Below are 16,181 nucleotides of genomic sequence, written 5' to 3'. Positions count from 1 at the left end.
CAGCTGACTTCCTGCCCTTTGGGCGGGGGGCTGGACTCGATCTTCCAAGGTCCCTTCCAGTCCTAATGTCTATGAAATCTGTGAACTGTAGTTGTAGGAGACGGCTAATTGAGACTTCGGGCCTAATAAGCAAACTGTGGTTAAACTTCAGTCTCTTGTGCTGTTTTGTCTGTCTATAAGAGCCCAAGGGATGGATTTTGGAGATGTTATGGGGTTAACAGCACCTCTATATCACAGCTTACCTACTTACCTTTAATGTGAGAGGATCAAAAAAACAAGCGTCCATCCCTGCCTCTGAGAATAGCAGTCAAGGTTTAAATGACTTAAATTTCTCCCAGTCACTGGGTGCCTTGCAGATTCTCCAGACATTACAGACCTGGTACCTTTTTTCAGGATATACCTTTTCTTCCCATTCATAAGAGTCAGTTGTGGTGGAGGAGGGCAGGCATCACTATTAAACTCCTAGGCAAACTGGGAATTGATTAAAGGAAGTCTAGTACAGGGCTGTTGAACTTCTGGACAATGAGAGCCTGCATGCCCCACAACCCTCAGATATCCAGGCCACACATCCAGCAGGTGTCCCCCTCCCCAGGTTATTCCCCCACCAGTCCCACAAGCAGCCCAGCTTCCTTTCAACTGTGTGGGTGGTACAAGTGGCCCACCACATGCCCAGTGTAAGCAGTGTGGCTCCCCTGCAAAGCAGTGCCACCTCCCTTTTGGCTGCACACGCAACGTGGGCAAACCAGTTCCCCTCTTTCGCCATGTGGGCAACTTCCATTTTTTCCTGCTGTGGGTATAGTGCCTTCGTGCTGCCCTGACCTACCCTGTCCCCAGAAGCAGGGGCAGGAAGCTGGAGGTTGGGAGAAGAGCCTGGAGATCCCAGCTGTCACTGCAGCAGCAAGAGTGATGAGAGGGAGCAGCAGCTGGGTAGTCACCCAGGAGCTGCATTTTATCCCCTTGGGGCCAGATTTACCCTGCTGGCTATGATTTGGACAGCCCTGGTCTAAAGTGTATAATGTTTAAAGCAGAGGTTCCCAAACTGTGATACACATACCTCTGGGAGTACACAAGACCTCTCTAGGGATACACAGGAGAAATTGTGTAATGGTGGATTTAATTTTCATTATAATATTGACATTTAAAGGGTTATAATATGTGGGTGGGGTATACAGGCAGCTGATAAATCTGGAGGGGGATACGCAATAAGAAAAAAATTGGGAACCTCTGGTATACAGGATTTACAAGGAAAAATGGTGTTAAAAATCTTCAAAAATGGTGGCATAGAGGTATTCCCCCAGCCAAAATTAAAAAAGAAGAAAATTTATAGAGTCAGAAGGGACCTCAGTGGGCCATCCAGTCTGACCCCCCCTGCCCTGGCAGGCAAGCAAAGAGTCACCAACTCTAGGGTCATGTGATCCCAGCCAGGTGCCTGTCCAGTCTCCTCTTGAAGACCCCCAAGGATGGGGCTAGCACCACCTCCCTTGGGAGCCCTTTCCAGACTCTGGCAACCCTGACCGTGAAGAACTTTCTCCTAGTGTCTAGCCTAAACCATCTCTCCAGTAGCTTATGGCCATTGTTCCTTGTCATTCCAAGGGGTGCCCTTGTGAACAGGTCCTGACCTACTTCATGTTGCTCCCCCCTCCTTATGAATTTGTACACTGCCACAAGGTCACCTCTCAGCCTTTTCTTGGAGAGGCTGAAGAGGTTAAGGTCCCTTAGCCTTTCCTCATAGGGCCTTCCCTGCAGGCCTCTAATCAGGTGAGTGGCCCTTCTCTGGACCCCATCCAGGTTGCCCGCATCCCGCTTGAACTGCGGCATCCAGAACTAGACACAGTACTCCAGCTGTGGTCTGACCAGTGCCGCATAGAGGAGGAGAATCACTTCCCTGGCCTGTTTGTGAAGCACCAACGGATGCATGACAAGGTGCAATTGGCTCTGCCAACTGCTTCATCACATTGACAACTCATGTTCATCATGGAGTCAACAGTCAACTTACTAGTGATTGAAATTTTACTTGCTAGTAATTGTTGCTCTGCATGTGTGTTTAATTCTTGCATACATAAATAAGCTGTAAGCCTTGGACATATTCATTTGTAGCACTACAAAATAGATGCTGGTGAAGGAGACTGTGCTTGATAGCCATGGCTGCCACTACACAAATCAGATATTTGGCAGAGCAGAGGAGAACAGCAGCTTACCAAGGACTGTCAAGGAGCCAGCTCTCCCTCATGCACCATTATAGACGTCACAGATCTGCCTGACTGGTGGCAGGTGTGCTGTACTTTTTGATGCTACAGGTGGCCTGAATGTATGTACATTTCTTTTGATAGCTCTACAAGCAGAAGTAGCACTAGAAAAAACTTCTTGTCTTTGCTCCTGGAGTTTTAACGCACGCTGTTCTTTTCTACTTAATTTACATGATGTTTGCTGAATTTTGAGTTTCTGAGTCATGGGAGACTGGGTATGGTATAGCAGGGCTCCTGTCCTGCCTGTGTGCTCTGGATGCTATAAATGGTAAATCAACTAAAACCCATGCTTGAAGCGTTTGGGAACTTCTTGTTTTGTAGGTCAGGGTATTGATGAGCCCCTTTCTGCAACTGGTTTCAGACAAGCAGATGCTGCTGGTATGTTTCTCAGTAACGTGAAGTTTAGTCATGTCTTCTCAAGTGATCTTCTTCGGGCAAAGCAGGCAAGTACTTTTTGAGGCATTTGAAAGCAAATGTGAATGTCACTATTTGGTAGTTTATTTATTTAAGCAATTTTTTGCTGGGGTGTGTGGAAGAAATCAAACTTTGCATTGTGGTTGAATCAGAACTGACAGAGCCAGCTTTTCTTTATTGAGGGCTATACTGTGATCACGGGGAGAATTCCATACAGCAAAGGGAATCACCCACTTGTCTGTTTCAAAGGATTTCTTGCACTCTCTAAGTTTACAAGCATATTTATACTTAAGACAGAGAAAGAGAAAAAATATGACCTTGAAGAAACAAAACGATAGTAAATTACACAGACATTTAGGAAGTTTACTTAAACAAACCATCTGTGCACAGGGCAATATATCAAGACAGACCAAGGCATGCAAGATTTCTTATCTCAGAACATATAACTGAAATAAGCAGTATCAACCGTCTGGCTTCTGGTCAATGTCTGTTTTTCTAGTCAAATAGGTCAGAAGCCCAACTAAATTACTCTTACAGGTGGAGGCGGCATGAAATAATACAACAACAATTGTGAAGGAGACAATAAGCTTAGAATTAAGTGTTAGGGTAGATATAGACCTTGGGCTCTTCTCAGAAGAGCACAAAACTTGAATAGCTCTGAGTTAACACTTGTTGACTGTGAGTTGTATCTTTAATACACATTGTACAGTGTTGGCCTATCAACTGCCTGCCACTTTTTTTGTAATTGTATATACCTGTGGTTTGGTGCTGGTGGTACTTTGACATTAACTCATACTGGTAGCTGAGAAGTCTGACACAATATCTAATGGTGATTTTGTAACACTTCCAAGAGCTGACTTTTGTTTTAGCTTTAAACCTACCCTTTAAACATCAGAATCTGCGTTTATCATCTTTTGCTTAATCCTGATTCTTCCACTTCACTAAATATGGTTAAAAGGATATTCAGTGGTTAACATTACCTAGATAATATGAAGTTATTAAGAGTGTAGGACCCAACAAAGTTCACTCTGTTATAAAAAGGATCCAACAGAGAGGGTTTGCTGCTGATTGCCATTTAGAACCTATAGGATACACGTTGAATTCCTGAATGACTAAAAAAGGGCTAATGTGCATTAGAGTGTATTAAAAGAGAAAGGGGGTGTGGGGTAGGACTGCATAAATCCACCAATCTTAACTTTAATGCTTAGTTATTTAACAAGGCAATAAATGTTTGACCATCTGTAAGAAATTGAAATGCAACTTTGAGGGCAACATGGGATAAGCACTCACGCACAATATTAAAGCAATTTACCAGTAACTTCCTTCTTTGGCAGTGAATACAGGAAATAGACTATAAGATTGCTTCGTTTTACCTTGTGTAATATGGTTATATGTTATATTCGCCTAGGGATTTTAGATAAACATAAACTAGATGAAACTTGTCATAAGCTAGATATCTAATTGGCAAACACTTGTAAAGAATGTCCTTGGTTGACAGAACTGACCATGGTGCTAGAGGGATAAGTTCTTGGTCCAGTGCTAAGATTTTTCACAGGATCATAGTTTTGTAATTAATTGTTTCAGAGTAAACTTTAACAGAAGTAAAACAAATTCTTCCTGGACTTGCGTATTTATCTACCCACAAGACCAGAGTTGGAAACATAATTGGACAAGGGGAGAAACCACATGAGCAGTATTATGTATGCCAGTTGTTTGGAGATCAGAGGACCCCAGTTTAGCCCTGTTGGTTTTAGTGCCAAGGAACATAGTAATGCTTTTAGTCTACAGGTCAAGGATAGAGTTAGTCAAAACTAGGTTATACCATCCTTAGTTTTATTGACTAGCAGTTAACACTTGGACTATTGCTATGTTCAGTCTGGGTGGCAGGATTATTACTTGTATGAATAGCGGCAAAGAAAACTTGTGCTCATATCTTAAGAGCACACCCAAAATATCATTTAGCATAAGAATTTGTTTAAAATAGTTAGGCATGATTTATAAGCCTTTTGTGTGTGGCACTCCTAGTGAAGTCACCTTTTTTACCTATCTTCCCTCTGCCTTGGAAAGCGTTTAAAAAGCAAGCATGTGTGTATGTAGCAGGGGAGGGTCAGATATGCAAAGGAATGGCACATTGCATTCCACGTGCATCATAACCTGTATATTTATACTTCTTACAGACTTTAGAAAGAAAGATCAAGTCTCATTTAAAAAAATATTTCAGTCTCTAATTGAAATTCCAAATATTCTTCTAACAATTATATATTCAGCCCTTTTGCAGAATATTCTTTATAAATCATACTTGGGCTAATACCTCTTTCTGTAAAATACCATTTACTTGCATAATAGCTGTGATTTTTGTTTTCCTGAAAATTTGGTTCCAAGAGAGCAGATGCCCCCATTACATGCACCCTGAATAAATACTGAGGAAGTACCATGACTAAACACAACCTGTAATTTTGTGTTCAAACATTTGTCTCCATGTCGTCATCTGTACAATTTTGTAGACAAGACTTAATGCAAAGTGAAACTGCTACACCTTGTGTTATGGGTTTCCCATCTGGGTGCCCTCCATCTTTTCAAGAAATCACAACTTTTAAGAGAAACATCTCTTGTAAAGGCAGGGGATGGAGGGAAATGTTTCTTTGGAAATTTGGATGTGATCATAACACAAATGACCTGTTTTTCAAAATGTTGAGGTAGTAATCAAGGGTGCAGCTGTCATATGTGTGTAAATACTAAATACTCTGGTGTTTATTTGTAATGGTTTTGATTGGCAGACATAACCATTTGAACTGATTTTTTCCTCACCAGATGACTGTCACAAGCTGATTTTTTTTGTTTTTTGAAAAGTTCATCCATTTCAGAATGGAATTGGGGAAATGTGAAGGTTTTCAGGTTTTTTGTTTTGGTTTGTTTTTGCTAAAAAAAAAAACCCCAACACCTCCGAGAAGGTCTGGCACTTCCATGTTTTAGAGCAGGGACTTGAAATTTGGGAGTAAGGAGTTTTTACTAGAGGGAAATGCCTGTTGGCATTCTTTTTGTAAATAAACCCAAATTTGGCCACGTTTAAAAACCTTTGAAAAGCTGCAGTTAGCATGTGCCAGGATCTCTGTAAAATATCTTTCTTGAGTGTGCTCCATCACCTTGGTATTCCTAAGGTATGAGGAATGCAAGTTCGCTTTCCTCAGCAAAAAACTGAGTGGTCTCCCACCAAAGGCTTCAGTGGCAAAATTAAGCTTTTCCTGTATTGGCTTCTCCTACCTGCTGCCATCCAGGGTATTTTGGGCCACTGCAGTTGAGATCAGGGGACCTGTCTTTACTGTGTGTTCACAAACTCTCAATCATTCACTATTGGCACCCAGGCAGTGTTGAAGAAGCTATCTGATTTGAATACAGAAGGGGTAAGTGAGACTAGGGAGGAAGAAAGGAGTAGGTGGATACTGGATATTGAATACTGGGGAGAGAAATTTCCTGTCTGGACAAATGTATACCATGGAAATGGTTGGACTGAGTCAGTGGAGGCAGAAAGAAGTAGTATTAAGGTACTGGGCAGGGTGAAACTGGGGGACAGTTGACTGGGTGAGAGACACTGCGACTTCCTGAAACTGGAGGCTAACAATAGGAACTAGGAAGCTGGAGAAGGGAGACAGATGAGGGCTGGGCAAGGAAATTGTTATGGGATATTGAGGGCAGAAGGACAAAGTGGGAGTTAGACAGCAAGCTTGGAAGGGGAAGAGACTGAGAGTAGGTGGACAAGAGGATGGGATTTGGAAAAGGAGCCAGGTAAAGAAAAACAGGTTCTGGATTGGGATAAATTGCAGAGGGTGGTGCATGTGGGAAGAAGTGTCATAGGGAATGGGCAGAGGTATGCAGGTCCACTAGAGCCCACTTATCCTGAGCCTGGAATAAAATCTAAGATTTCTGAGTCTCACAATCTCACTGCTGTCAACAACATACTCCTCTAGTGTTGCTCCATAAAGAAAATGGCATCCTGTTACTGCCATTTGTAAATTGGTTAGCTCAAAAGGCAGAGATTTGTGTAGTTGATCTGAAGTTCCACCCCTGTTGGAGAAGGATGTGGATGACAATATGATGACATGCAGTGGAATTTGGGTTTTTGTTCACTTTTTAAAGCCTACAGAATTGCATACAACCCCGTCCTCCGCGCCTCCACCAAAAGAAACCCCAACACGAAACAACCCTTGTATTTAAACAATCTAAGAGTAGAGCCAAAAGATCAAAGCATACAAAATGCTATCTTGAATTCCATGATCGCATCTTTTTTTTCCCCTTAAGACCCTTGCCTCTTTCTCTTAAGTTTAGATAGACCTGGCCTGGGGTTGCATCAGAGCAATGTAATGAAGGAGCAATTTGTCACTGGGAGCCTCTGCTTCATTTATTGCAGAAGCTGAAAACATATGTTATGTGAGGCAAGAGTTCATAAGAAAGAATATGGTGTCCTCAAGCACTAGATTCATTTCTGTCTCTGCCACAGATGTCCTGTATGATGCTTAGGAAATCAGCAAATCACTTGAAAGAAACATTATCCATATCTTGTTAATAAAAACGTAAAGAAATAATCAAAGGAGAGTGAGTTAATGATGACCTGAATTTGTTGTGGAACAGCTGGTGCATGCTTACAGTTAAGCCATGTATGTGAAAACTGAACCAGGCAGCTCACTTCTGTTTCATTAAGGTGTAAAGTGTCCTGGTTCCATTTTCACTCGGTGGGTACATCTACATGTGCGCTTTACTGTGGATTAGACTAATTAGCTCCACAGTAAAGCATCACAGTCTACAAGTGCTGGTATTAGGGCACAGTAGATTAATTAATTCTGTTGTAAAATAGTATTATCTTATGGCAGAGTACTTGCGTGCATTCAAACACACGTGTAGCACACTGTGGCAGAAAACACGTGTGCTAGTGTGAGGGTTGCCTGTCAGCTAGGCCTGCACTCTAGCTTCTACCCCACCAGGCTCCCTGCCGGCCCAGGACTGCTTCGCCCTGGCTCAGTGTCCTGTGGTCCTGGGCACATGTGTAAACACTGCCTGGAAGCAACTGACTCTGGTGTGAACTGCACCACAGTTTATTGCGTGGCTCTAATTGCTCATGTAGATGTACCCAGTGTGAGGTAATTGTGGCTGCAAAAACAGTAACTATGTATCATTAGCTGTAATTGCTTGCCACTGTTAACTTGACTTAATTTGAGTGTGAGGAAAGCACGTGTAGCCCTAGCACACACTACTGCAAAAAGGATGCAGTCTTGTGTGCTTGGGTTACATGTGCACCAGTAGTGAGATTCACAGATGTGCTCTTTGCGATGTTTTGTTTATTGTAAGGCAACTAGCTCTTGTTTTATACTACTGTATGTTTGCTTTCCAGACTGCAGCTGCAATTACAGGAAAGAATAAGTTTTGCAAAGATATTGTAATAAAGTATGATGCAAGGCTTCGAGAGCGGGTAAGTACAGAAATAGGAGTTCTTGTTTTTAAATCGAACACTTTGAAAATGTATCTAGCCGCTTAAACAGAAAGATTGGGCATTCCTTTCTGAATGCTTAGGTAGGCTTCTTACGCCACTTCTATAATTATCAAGGACCAAATTCTGTCCTTGGCTGTACAAGGAATTCCATTTGTTCCAGTGCTTTCTGGTTTCATGCAAAGAGAATTTGATTGGAACTGTCACTTATTTCATTATCACCTGGTATATGGACTGATGCAGAAACTATCACCTTGCTGTGGGATAACCTGTGTACCCGATTAACCTTTCTAGTCTGCCCAAGTACATAATTTTGCCTGCTGTATGAGCAAAACTGTGTATTGAAGTAAATAAACTGAATCCAAGGCATTTTTTAACCCAGGTTATGGTTGTCACTGTGTTAACAGGAAGTGCCCTCAAGTTGCTATCCTGACACATTCAGCTTAATTTTAAATGAGGAAATAAACACAACAAAAACAAAAAAGGATGGCGGACTGCCAATAGGTAAACAGTTTGTTTAAACAAATTTGTGCCACTTCCTCATTCTTTTCCCTCCCTCCCTCCCTCATTCTTTGTTTTCCTCATCATCTTTTTTCCATAGAAATCGGCAACACTTGTCTCCTAAATGACCAGAATGTAATTTTGTCTTAAAAGTTGATTGGCATAGGCAGAGTTCTGCATATGTTACTTTGTTGGCTCTTCTAGTAAAAAACCCTTCAGGAGGGAAGGAATGAAAGGAAGGAGGGAAATGAAACAGTGGATTTTTTTTTTAAATGTAGTCTATAAGAATTGACTTTCATCAGCTGTAGAGCCTTGATTCCTTTTGGGGAATTTACCTTAGCACTTTTGAGCTTTTCTACTTCAGCTGAAGAAAGTAAAATGCTGAAGTGCCTTTGTTAGCAAACAATTTCATTTCTGATTACAGGAATAAATTAGTTATGGTGGCTAATGGCTTGGATTTCCATATTTGTAATTTACATATTGAGAAATAATTGAGCAGTGATTATGTAAACTGGCAAGCAGGGATTTGTGTAAGAGGTCCAGCTATGCATTTTTCTAATTATAAAGTATCTCTGTTCATTTTTTTTCTAAATACAAAGCAGACCTGCAGCATTTTAATTTTCATAGTTTCATAGTTAGTAGGGTCGGAAGGGAACTGAGCAGATCATCAAGTCTGACCCCCTGCCCTGGCAGGAAAAAGTACTGGGATCAAACGACCCCAGCAAGGTGTTCGTCTAGCCTCCTCTTAAACACCCCCAGGGTAGGAGCCAGCAACACTTCGCTTGGCAGTTGGTTCCAGATCCTAGCTGCCCTGACAGTGAAGTAGCGCCTCCTAATATCTAGCCTAAATCTACCCTCTACCAGCTTGTGACCGTTATTCCTAGTCACTCCTGGTAGTGCACGGAGGAACAGGGACTTCCCCTATGCCTGCTGGTCCCCTCTGACTAGTTTGTAACAGGCCACTAGATCCCCCCTCAGCCTTCTCTTGTGGAGGCTGAACAGGTTCAGGTACCGTAGCCTCTCCTCATAGGGCCTGCCCTGCTGACCCCAGTTACGCGAGTGGCCCTCCTCTGGACCCTCGCCATGTTGTCCACATCCCTCTTGAAGTGCGGCGCCCAGAACTGGATGCAGTACTCCAGCTGCGGCCTGACCAGTGTCACATAGAGGGGGAGTATTACCTCCTTGGACCTGTTTGAGATGCATCTATGGCTGCATGACAAAGTGCGGTCGGCCTTCCTGACTGCATCCCCACACTGCCAGCCCATGTTCATCTTGGCATCAGTGATGACTCCAAGATCCTTTTCTGCCTCTGCACTGATGAAAGGGAGTTCCCCAGCCTGTAGGTATGCTGCTGGTTCTTCCCAGGTGCAGCACCTTGCACTTGTCACTGTTGAAACCCATCCTGTTCCCATCCATCCACCCCTGTAACCTGTCAAGGTCTGATTGCAACCTATTTCTCCCTTCTAGCGTGCCCGCATCCCCCCCCATTTTAGTGTCATCAGCAAATTTGAACAGGGTGCTTTTTACCCCCTCGTCCAAGTCACTGATGAAGATGTTGAATAGTGCGGGCCCAAGGACCGAGCCCTGCGGAACCCCACTGCCCACATCGCTCCAGGTCGAAAATGACCCATCCACCACCACTGTCTGGGTGTGGCCCTCCAGCCAGTTAGCGACCCATTTGACTGTGTAGGTGTCAACACCACAATCCCCTAGTTTTTTAATGAGAACAGGGTGAGAGACAGTGTCAAAGACCTTCCTAAAGTCCGGAAAGACTACGTCCACTGCTACCCCTGCGTCTAAGGATTTTGTGACCTGGTCATAGAAGGCCACTAGGTTGGTCTGACAGGACCTGCCTCTAATGAACCCATGTCGGTTGCCCCTAAGCATAATCTACTCTGCTGGCCCCTCGTGGACATGTGCCAGAATAATTCTCTCAAACAGCTTACCCAGGATCAAGGTAAGACTAACGGGCCTGTAGTTCCCCGGGTCCACCTTCCTCCCTTTTTTGAAAATGGGAACCACGTTGGCCCTCTTCCAGTCCTCTAGCACCACAAGTGCTTGTAAAGCCGTGCCAGGGGTTCATGCTAATAAAGGACACCCATGCTAATAAAGGACTAAACCTATACTTCACTTAAATATTTGTATTTATTTATTGATTTATTGTCAGTAACATGGGATAGGGTGTTAATGCCTCCAGAGTGAATTATTCATGATCTATGTTCAAAAAAGTTCATAAATTAACAAGGTGCTATATGCATATGAGCAGTATATAGGATGTGCATTACAGTGTACATGCCTCTATATGTAAAGTGCACTAGAAATCCTACAGATTGCTTTAAAATATGCATTTTGGTTCCCCATAATTAAATTGAGGGGAACCTACGTAAGCTTCAGTCTATTTTTGCCACAAGACTTTGATTTGGGACTTATCTCAAGCACTTCACTGAAAATGTTACATGTTCTCCAATCCAATAAAAACAAAAACTGCATATTTCTTTAAGTATTTTTAACTTAGATCTTTTTCTAGTTAAGGAAAAAAAGTATTTGTCAGCCACTGAAATAGTTTTGCATGGGTTATTTTCTTGGGAAATCTAGAAGTTATTTTCAATGGTTAGTGCTCCAATTATAATAATTATAATAAATAGCTTTCCAAGTGGATCTATTTTGTGAATTTTGTAACTAATTTTCAAATGACTAAGAGGATAATTGTGCAGAATTCAGTTTTTTTAAATAATTCCCTGTATAAATGTACCAGATTTTAGCTCTTTCAGTATATCTTAGTTAAGTGGGGGAGGGAAAGGGAGAAAGTATACTAAATGAAGGACTAAGAGTTAGACTTTAAAGACCCAGACCAAGAATACTAGCTTAAACTTACTTTCCTGGGTCAAAAGGGAAATGGAGGAACTGAATTTTTAAGTGAAGTTAAAGCTTGAAGTTGTATTTACTTTTCCTTCCCTTAATTTTCAACTAAATAATTTTCTGTAAATGGCCTTTTGCAGAAATATGGTGTTGCAGAAGGCAAGCCTCTGAGTGACCTAAAGGCAATGGCGAAAGCTGCTAGACAGCAGTGTCCTTCATTCACGCCCTCTGGGGGAGAAACATTAGATGAAGTACGGTATACTGTTTGTTTCTTCAGTCCATCTTCCATGTCTTCTTTATACCTGTGCAGGCACATCTACTTCCTAATTTTACAAATGCTGTTTTACTTCAAGCTTAATCCAATCAACGCTAGCACTTGTCGGTTCCATACTGTTCTTTCCCTCTGGACATTAAAGACTATCCTTCATTTTACTCCTTTTTGTCTTGATATGCTGCTTCAAGAAATAGTGCTGCCTCTGTTTTGGAGTGGGATTGGGACTTGATTGGCAGAAGCTGAATTTACAAAGCATCATGTGTTAAACAGTCAGCACATGTGCTGTGAGATCAAACCTGACTTTGGTTTGGCTTGGCTTATTTAAAATATTAGTCTTGGGTTGTATTTCTTATGATCTTGTTTCCTTTTCACAGTATTAATAGGAATTGCTTTCACAGTTCTCCTTGGGTTTGAGAGGCAAAAACTTTCTCTAACAATAGTCTCTACATTCACAACTTTAATGTGCTACAGAAACAGCTGCCTGGAGACTTATGTATTATGCGTATGTGTTATTGGCATAGGCAGCGGAAGGCCAGGGCTAAAGAGGCTTAGCCCTGCCAAATGCAGAGCAGCAGATAGGGCCTCTGGGCAGCTTGGCCGTGGGCTCTGGGCTGCTGCAGTGGAGGGGAGGGGCACGCGCACTCAGACATGCAGCCAGAATCGCAGCCCTGGCATGTGGATTACTGCCCAGCATAGCATCCAGGCAAGTTGCAGCATACTCCGAAGGGGAAGGGGCTTGGGGAGGGGTTGGGGGAGATTGAGGCCCCCACATTGCAGGAGAGAGTGGGACAAAGTCAGGGGCTGAGGTGAATGGGGCCCCAGGCCAGGTCATGGGACTCTCGGAGCCCAGGCGGCTCATCCAGAGGCAGGAGATATGATCCCACCACTGCGTGTACCCCGGAGGAGGCATGGGGAACATGTGCCCCGGGATCTGTGCTCAAGGCAAAGGCAGGCTGTGCTCTGCACCCTGCTGCCTAAAGAGCCAAGTGATGCCTCTGTGATCTGTACCCCACGTGCAGCAGGCACATGGCATGGTACCGCTCCCAATCAGCGGGGCACAAAGTGCAGCCCTCCTCTATCCTGCGCACAGATCCAGGGGGCATGTGCCCCCCATACCGCACCCATGGTGCACACAGCTGCGGGAGCCCCCCTGCCTGGGGATAAGCTGCCTAGGCTTCAGGTGTCCCACAACCCAACTCTGTCCTGGGGCCCCATTCGCCTCAGCTCCTGCCCCTGCCTCTGCCCAGCCCCTTCCCCATGACAGATTTTCCTGGGGGACAGGTGCATGCACACACTCTCATGCTCAGCCCCCCCCAGCAATGTTTTCTCCCTCTGCCTAGGTTTATTAGGGATACAGCTGCTTCAGATTTCTGTTCTTCAGTCTAAGATGTGTATATAAACTTTTTTACGTATTAAAAAAAAAATTGATGTTAAAAGTGACTCAGGTCACTGGACTTGAGTGCTTTAGCAGTCTTCACATATGTATTCCTTTTTCCTAATGTCTCTTCTTAGGTGAGAGCACGTGCAAAAGATTTTTTTGAATTTCTGTGCCAACTCACTCTTGAAGAAAGTCAGAAGGAAGTTGTGCTGGATACAGCAGGCAATGGCTTGGAAACATTAGAAAAAAAATCAGTTTTCCCTTGGACAAACCATTACAATGGACCTGAATTTAACTCCGATAATGACGAAGCTACTAAAATGCTAGATGTCAATATACTGGTAGTGAGTCATGGGGCATATATGAGAAACTGGATTCATTATTTTGTTTCAGAGCTTGAGTGCAATTTACCAACAACTTTAACAAAGTCACAGCTCTCTTCTGTGAGTCCTAATACTGGAGTCAGCCACTTCATTATAAAACTTGGAAATGGAAATATTAAACCTGAAATCAGTTGCGTTTGTCTTAATCAAGATGCACATCTAGTAAATGTGGACAGTGGCAATGTGTAGCTCAAAAATGTTAGCAATATTCAGTGTGTTATATAGCATTTTTAATGTTTTAAATTAAATTTAAATTGATTTAAAGCAGTCTTTAAAACACAAGTAGATTTTAATCAACTTCATATTGTACTTGATAAACTGGCCTTATTAGTTAATTGTGTTGACTTGAATTCTGTTACTGGCACTGTATTGAGTCTAAAGAACTACAGTTAGCTGCTATCTTCATAAATATATACAATATACATTGCTGTAGTGGCTGATAATAAAAGCTAGCATGTAAAAATAGCAAGCACTCTTTATGAGCATAAATTTGATGACATTACTGTTCAGATGCTTAGATAGTTATTTTTACAGTGCATAGTTTTCAGTATCTTCTTACCATAAAAGGGTTGCAGGTATTGTCAGATACTTAAAAATATACTGTCAAAAATTATTTATTTTTTCTCTCAACGGCTTCAAACAACTTGGAAATGGAAATATAAACTTCAAATCAACAGTGTGTGTCTGAATCAAGATGCACATCTAATAGAGGAGAGTAGTAAAAAGTGTAGCTCAAATGTCAGCAATATTAAATGTACTACATAGCATTTTTAATGGTTTATATTATTTAAATACTGAATTTTATATGTTCTGTAGGTAATTGTTTCAAATTTGCATCAACCTCTTGTTTTAATGACTTGGTATAAGAAAAGGGATTAGCTGGTGGGCAGAGCATGCTCGGGGCTGATTTCCTGGTTCTGCCACTATCTAAGCCTTCAGCCAGGTCCTTTCTCCATTTGTAAAATAGAGGGATGATACATACCTACCTCAGAGGGTTGCTGTGGGGAATGAGGTTAGTAAAGCATTTCTTGATCTGCTGCTAATTACATTGAACAAAGTATTTATTTATAACGGTAAGTAGAGGAACACTTAAATTGCATGTAGCCAATATTTAAAGCCTTTTTCCTGATGAGACATCTGTCAATGGGAATGTTAGGATTGCGTTAGTTTGCAGAGTTCAGGAAATGTAGTTGCTCAAATGTTGCTTGTATTTTCTGGCTATATACTATATTCCTGCATCACTGCAGTGTTTGTATTATTTGTGTATATGTTCAGATATGACTTCTGTTATTTATGGTCTCCATATTTTGAAGCAACTCTCATTTGCATATTCTAAGTCCAAATAAAATTATTAAAGTTTCATGCATAGCAAATGTCATTAGTTCTGTTTTTTCCACAGAGTATGAAAAGTTTAAGGAGCATCTACACATTGCCCTCCAGTAACATTGTTACTGTGTCATGCTTTAGTACAGCCTTTTGGCCATGATGGATGCCACCGCCCATGCTAGCAGGGTGGATCAGGCTGCACTGTGCCCTGTGGGGCTGTGCTGCAGTGGGCATGACCCAGCTGCCTGCTGCTGCCAGCAATGAAGCCTGTGCACCACAGGGTGGGGGTAGGCGTGTGGCAGCCCCCCCCCACAAACTCCACCCAGCCCAGCCCATACCACACCCCACAATCTCCAACATCTCTCACTCTGCATGCCCAGCTGCCAGACAGCATGAGATCTGCTGGCAGGAGCTGTGGCTGCAGAGGCAGCTATCCCCACTTCTGGTTAGCAAAGGGGTCGGGGGAGCTCTGATTTTTTCCTATGATGAAAAAAAAAACAAAAGCAAACACCAAAGCATAAAGGTATTTAGAATTTATTTTATGATGATGACGGTGATGGTGGTAGGAGGCACTAGTAGGCTTTCAAATTGCCTTAAAACTGTAAATATATCAAACCATTGCCCAACTGATCTTGATCTCTCTCTCTCAATAGTGGTGTTTCATTTTAATACTGGAAGAACACAAGTTTTGGGGCATTTTAAAGAATGTGTAAGATTTAAAAAATCCCAGATACATTCACAGAAGTTTAGGGCTGGAAGGGATCTCGTGAGATCATCAGATCCAGCCCCCCTGTGCAAAGAAGTTGTTGTTTTTAAACAGGAAACACCAGGATTCCTGCTAGTGAGGCAAGTGACAGGATCTAGGCAAAGGAGCCTACTACTCAGAGCTGGTACTAAGGACCCAGTTGGAGGGCAAACAAGATAGCTGACCTTCTGGCCATTTGGGGCCAGGAGGACATGATTTAACAGTTCAAAGCAGGCCACCACACTGAGAACATCTTCCAGGCAATAGCTACCCAGATAGCAGACTGGGGGCACATATGACAGCAGTGCCACATGAAGGCCAACTGTGCAGTCACTGGCAGCTGGCCCAGAAGTGCAAATGGTTCTGCCATAGTGCTCATGCCTCAGCCCAGGCAATTACGTGGTCCCCATCCAGGTCTGGCAGGCATGAAGGTATAGGACTGCAGGTCCAAGGGGTGGATACCGTCACAGGTGGCAGCAGGACACAGCTAGGCGTGCAGCCCCTCCTGCCAGACTGTTGCACTGGGTAAAGGGTGCAGAGGCCACTCTAGGTCAGGGCTGCTGCAGCAGTCAAGCT

General features: G+C 42.9%; 1 protein-coding gene across 1 annotated transcript in view; it reads left to right on the top strand.

Moving 5' to 3' along the window:
- Positions 1–14,902, top strand: part of TIGAR (TP53 induced glycolysis regulatory phosphatase) — a 23,847-nt gene extending 8,945 nt beyond the window's left edge. The window contains exons 3-6 of the mRNA XM_019544205.1: positions 2,568–2,689; positions 8,044–8,121; positions 11,640–11,750; positions 13,286–14,902. Coding sequence (XP_019399750.1) covers positions 2,568–2,689; positions 8,044–8,121; positions 11,640–11,750; positions 13,286–13,723 — 749 coding nt within the window. The 3' untranslated portion in view covers positions 13,724–14,902. The remainder of the gene's footprint in view (positions 1–2,567; positions 2,690–8,043; positions 8,122–11,639; positions 11,751–13,285) is intronic.
- Positions 14,903–16,181: the final 1,279 nt, after the last annotated feature.

The sequence above is a fragment of the Crocodylus porosus genome, unplaced genomic scaffold (genome assembly GCF_001723895.1).
Source record: "Crocodylus porosus isolate Cpor-Errol unplaced genomic scaffold, CroPor_comp1, whole genome shotgun sequence".
Lineage (NCBI taxonomy): Eukaryota > Metazoa > Chordata > Crocodylia > Crocodylidae > Crocodylus > Crocodylus porosus.
Note: the sequence above shows the minus strand (reverse complement) of the source record. Positions and strands in the feature narration are given on the sequence as shown.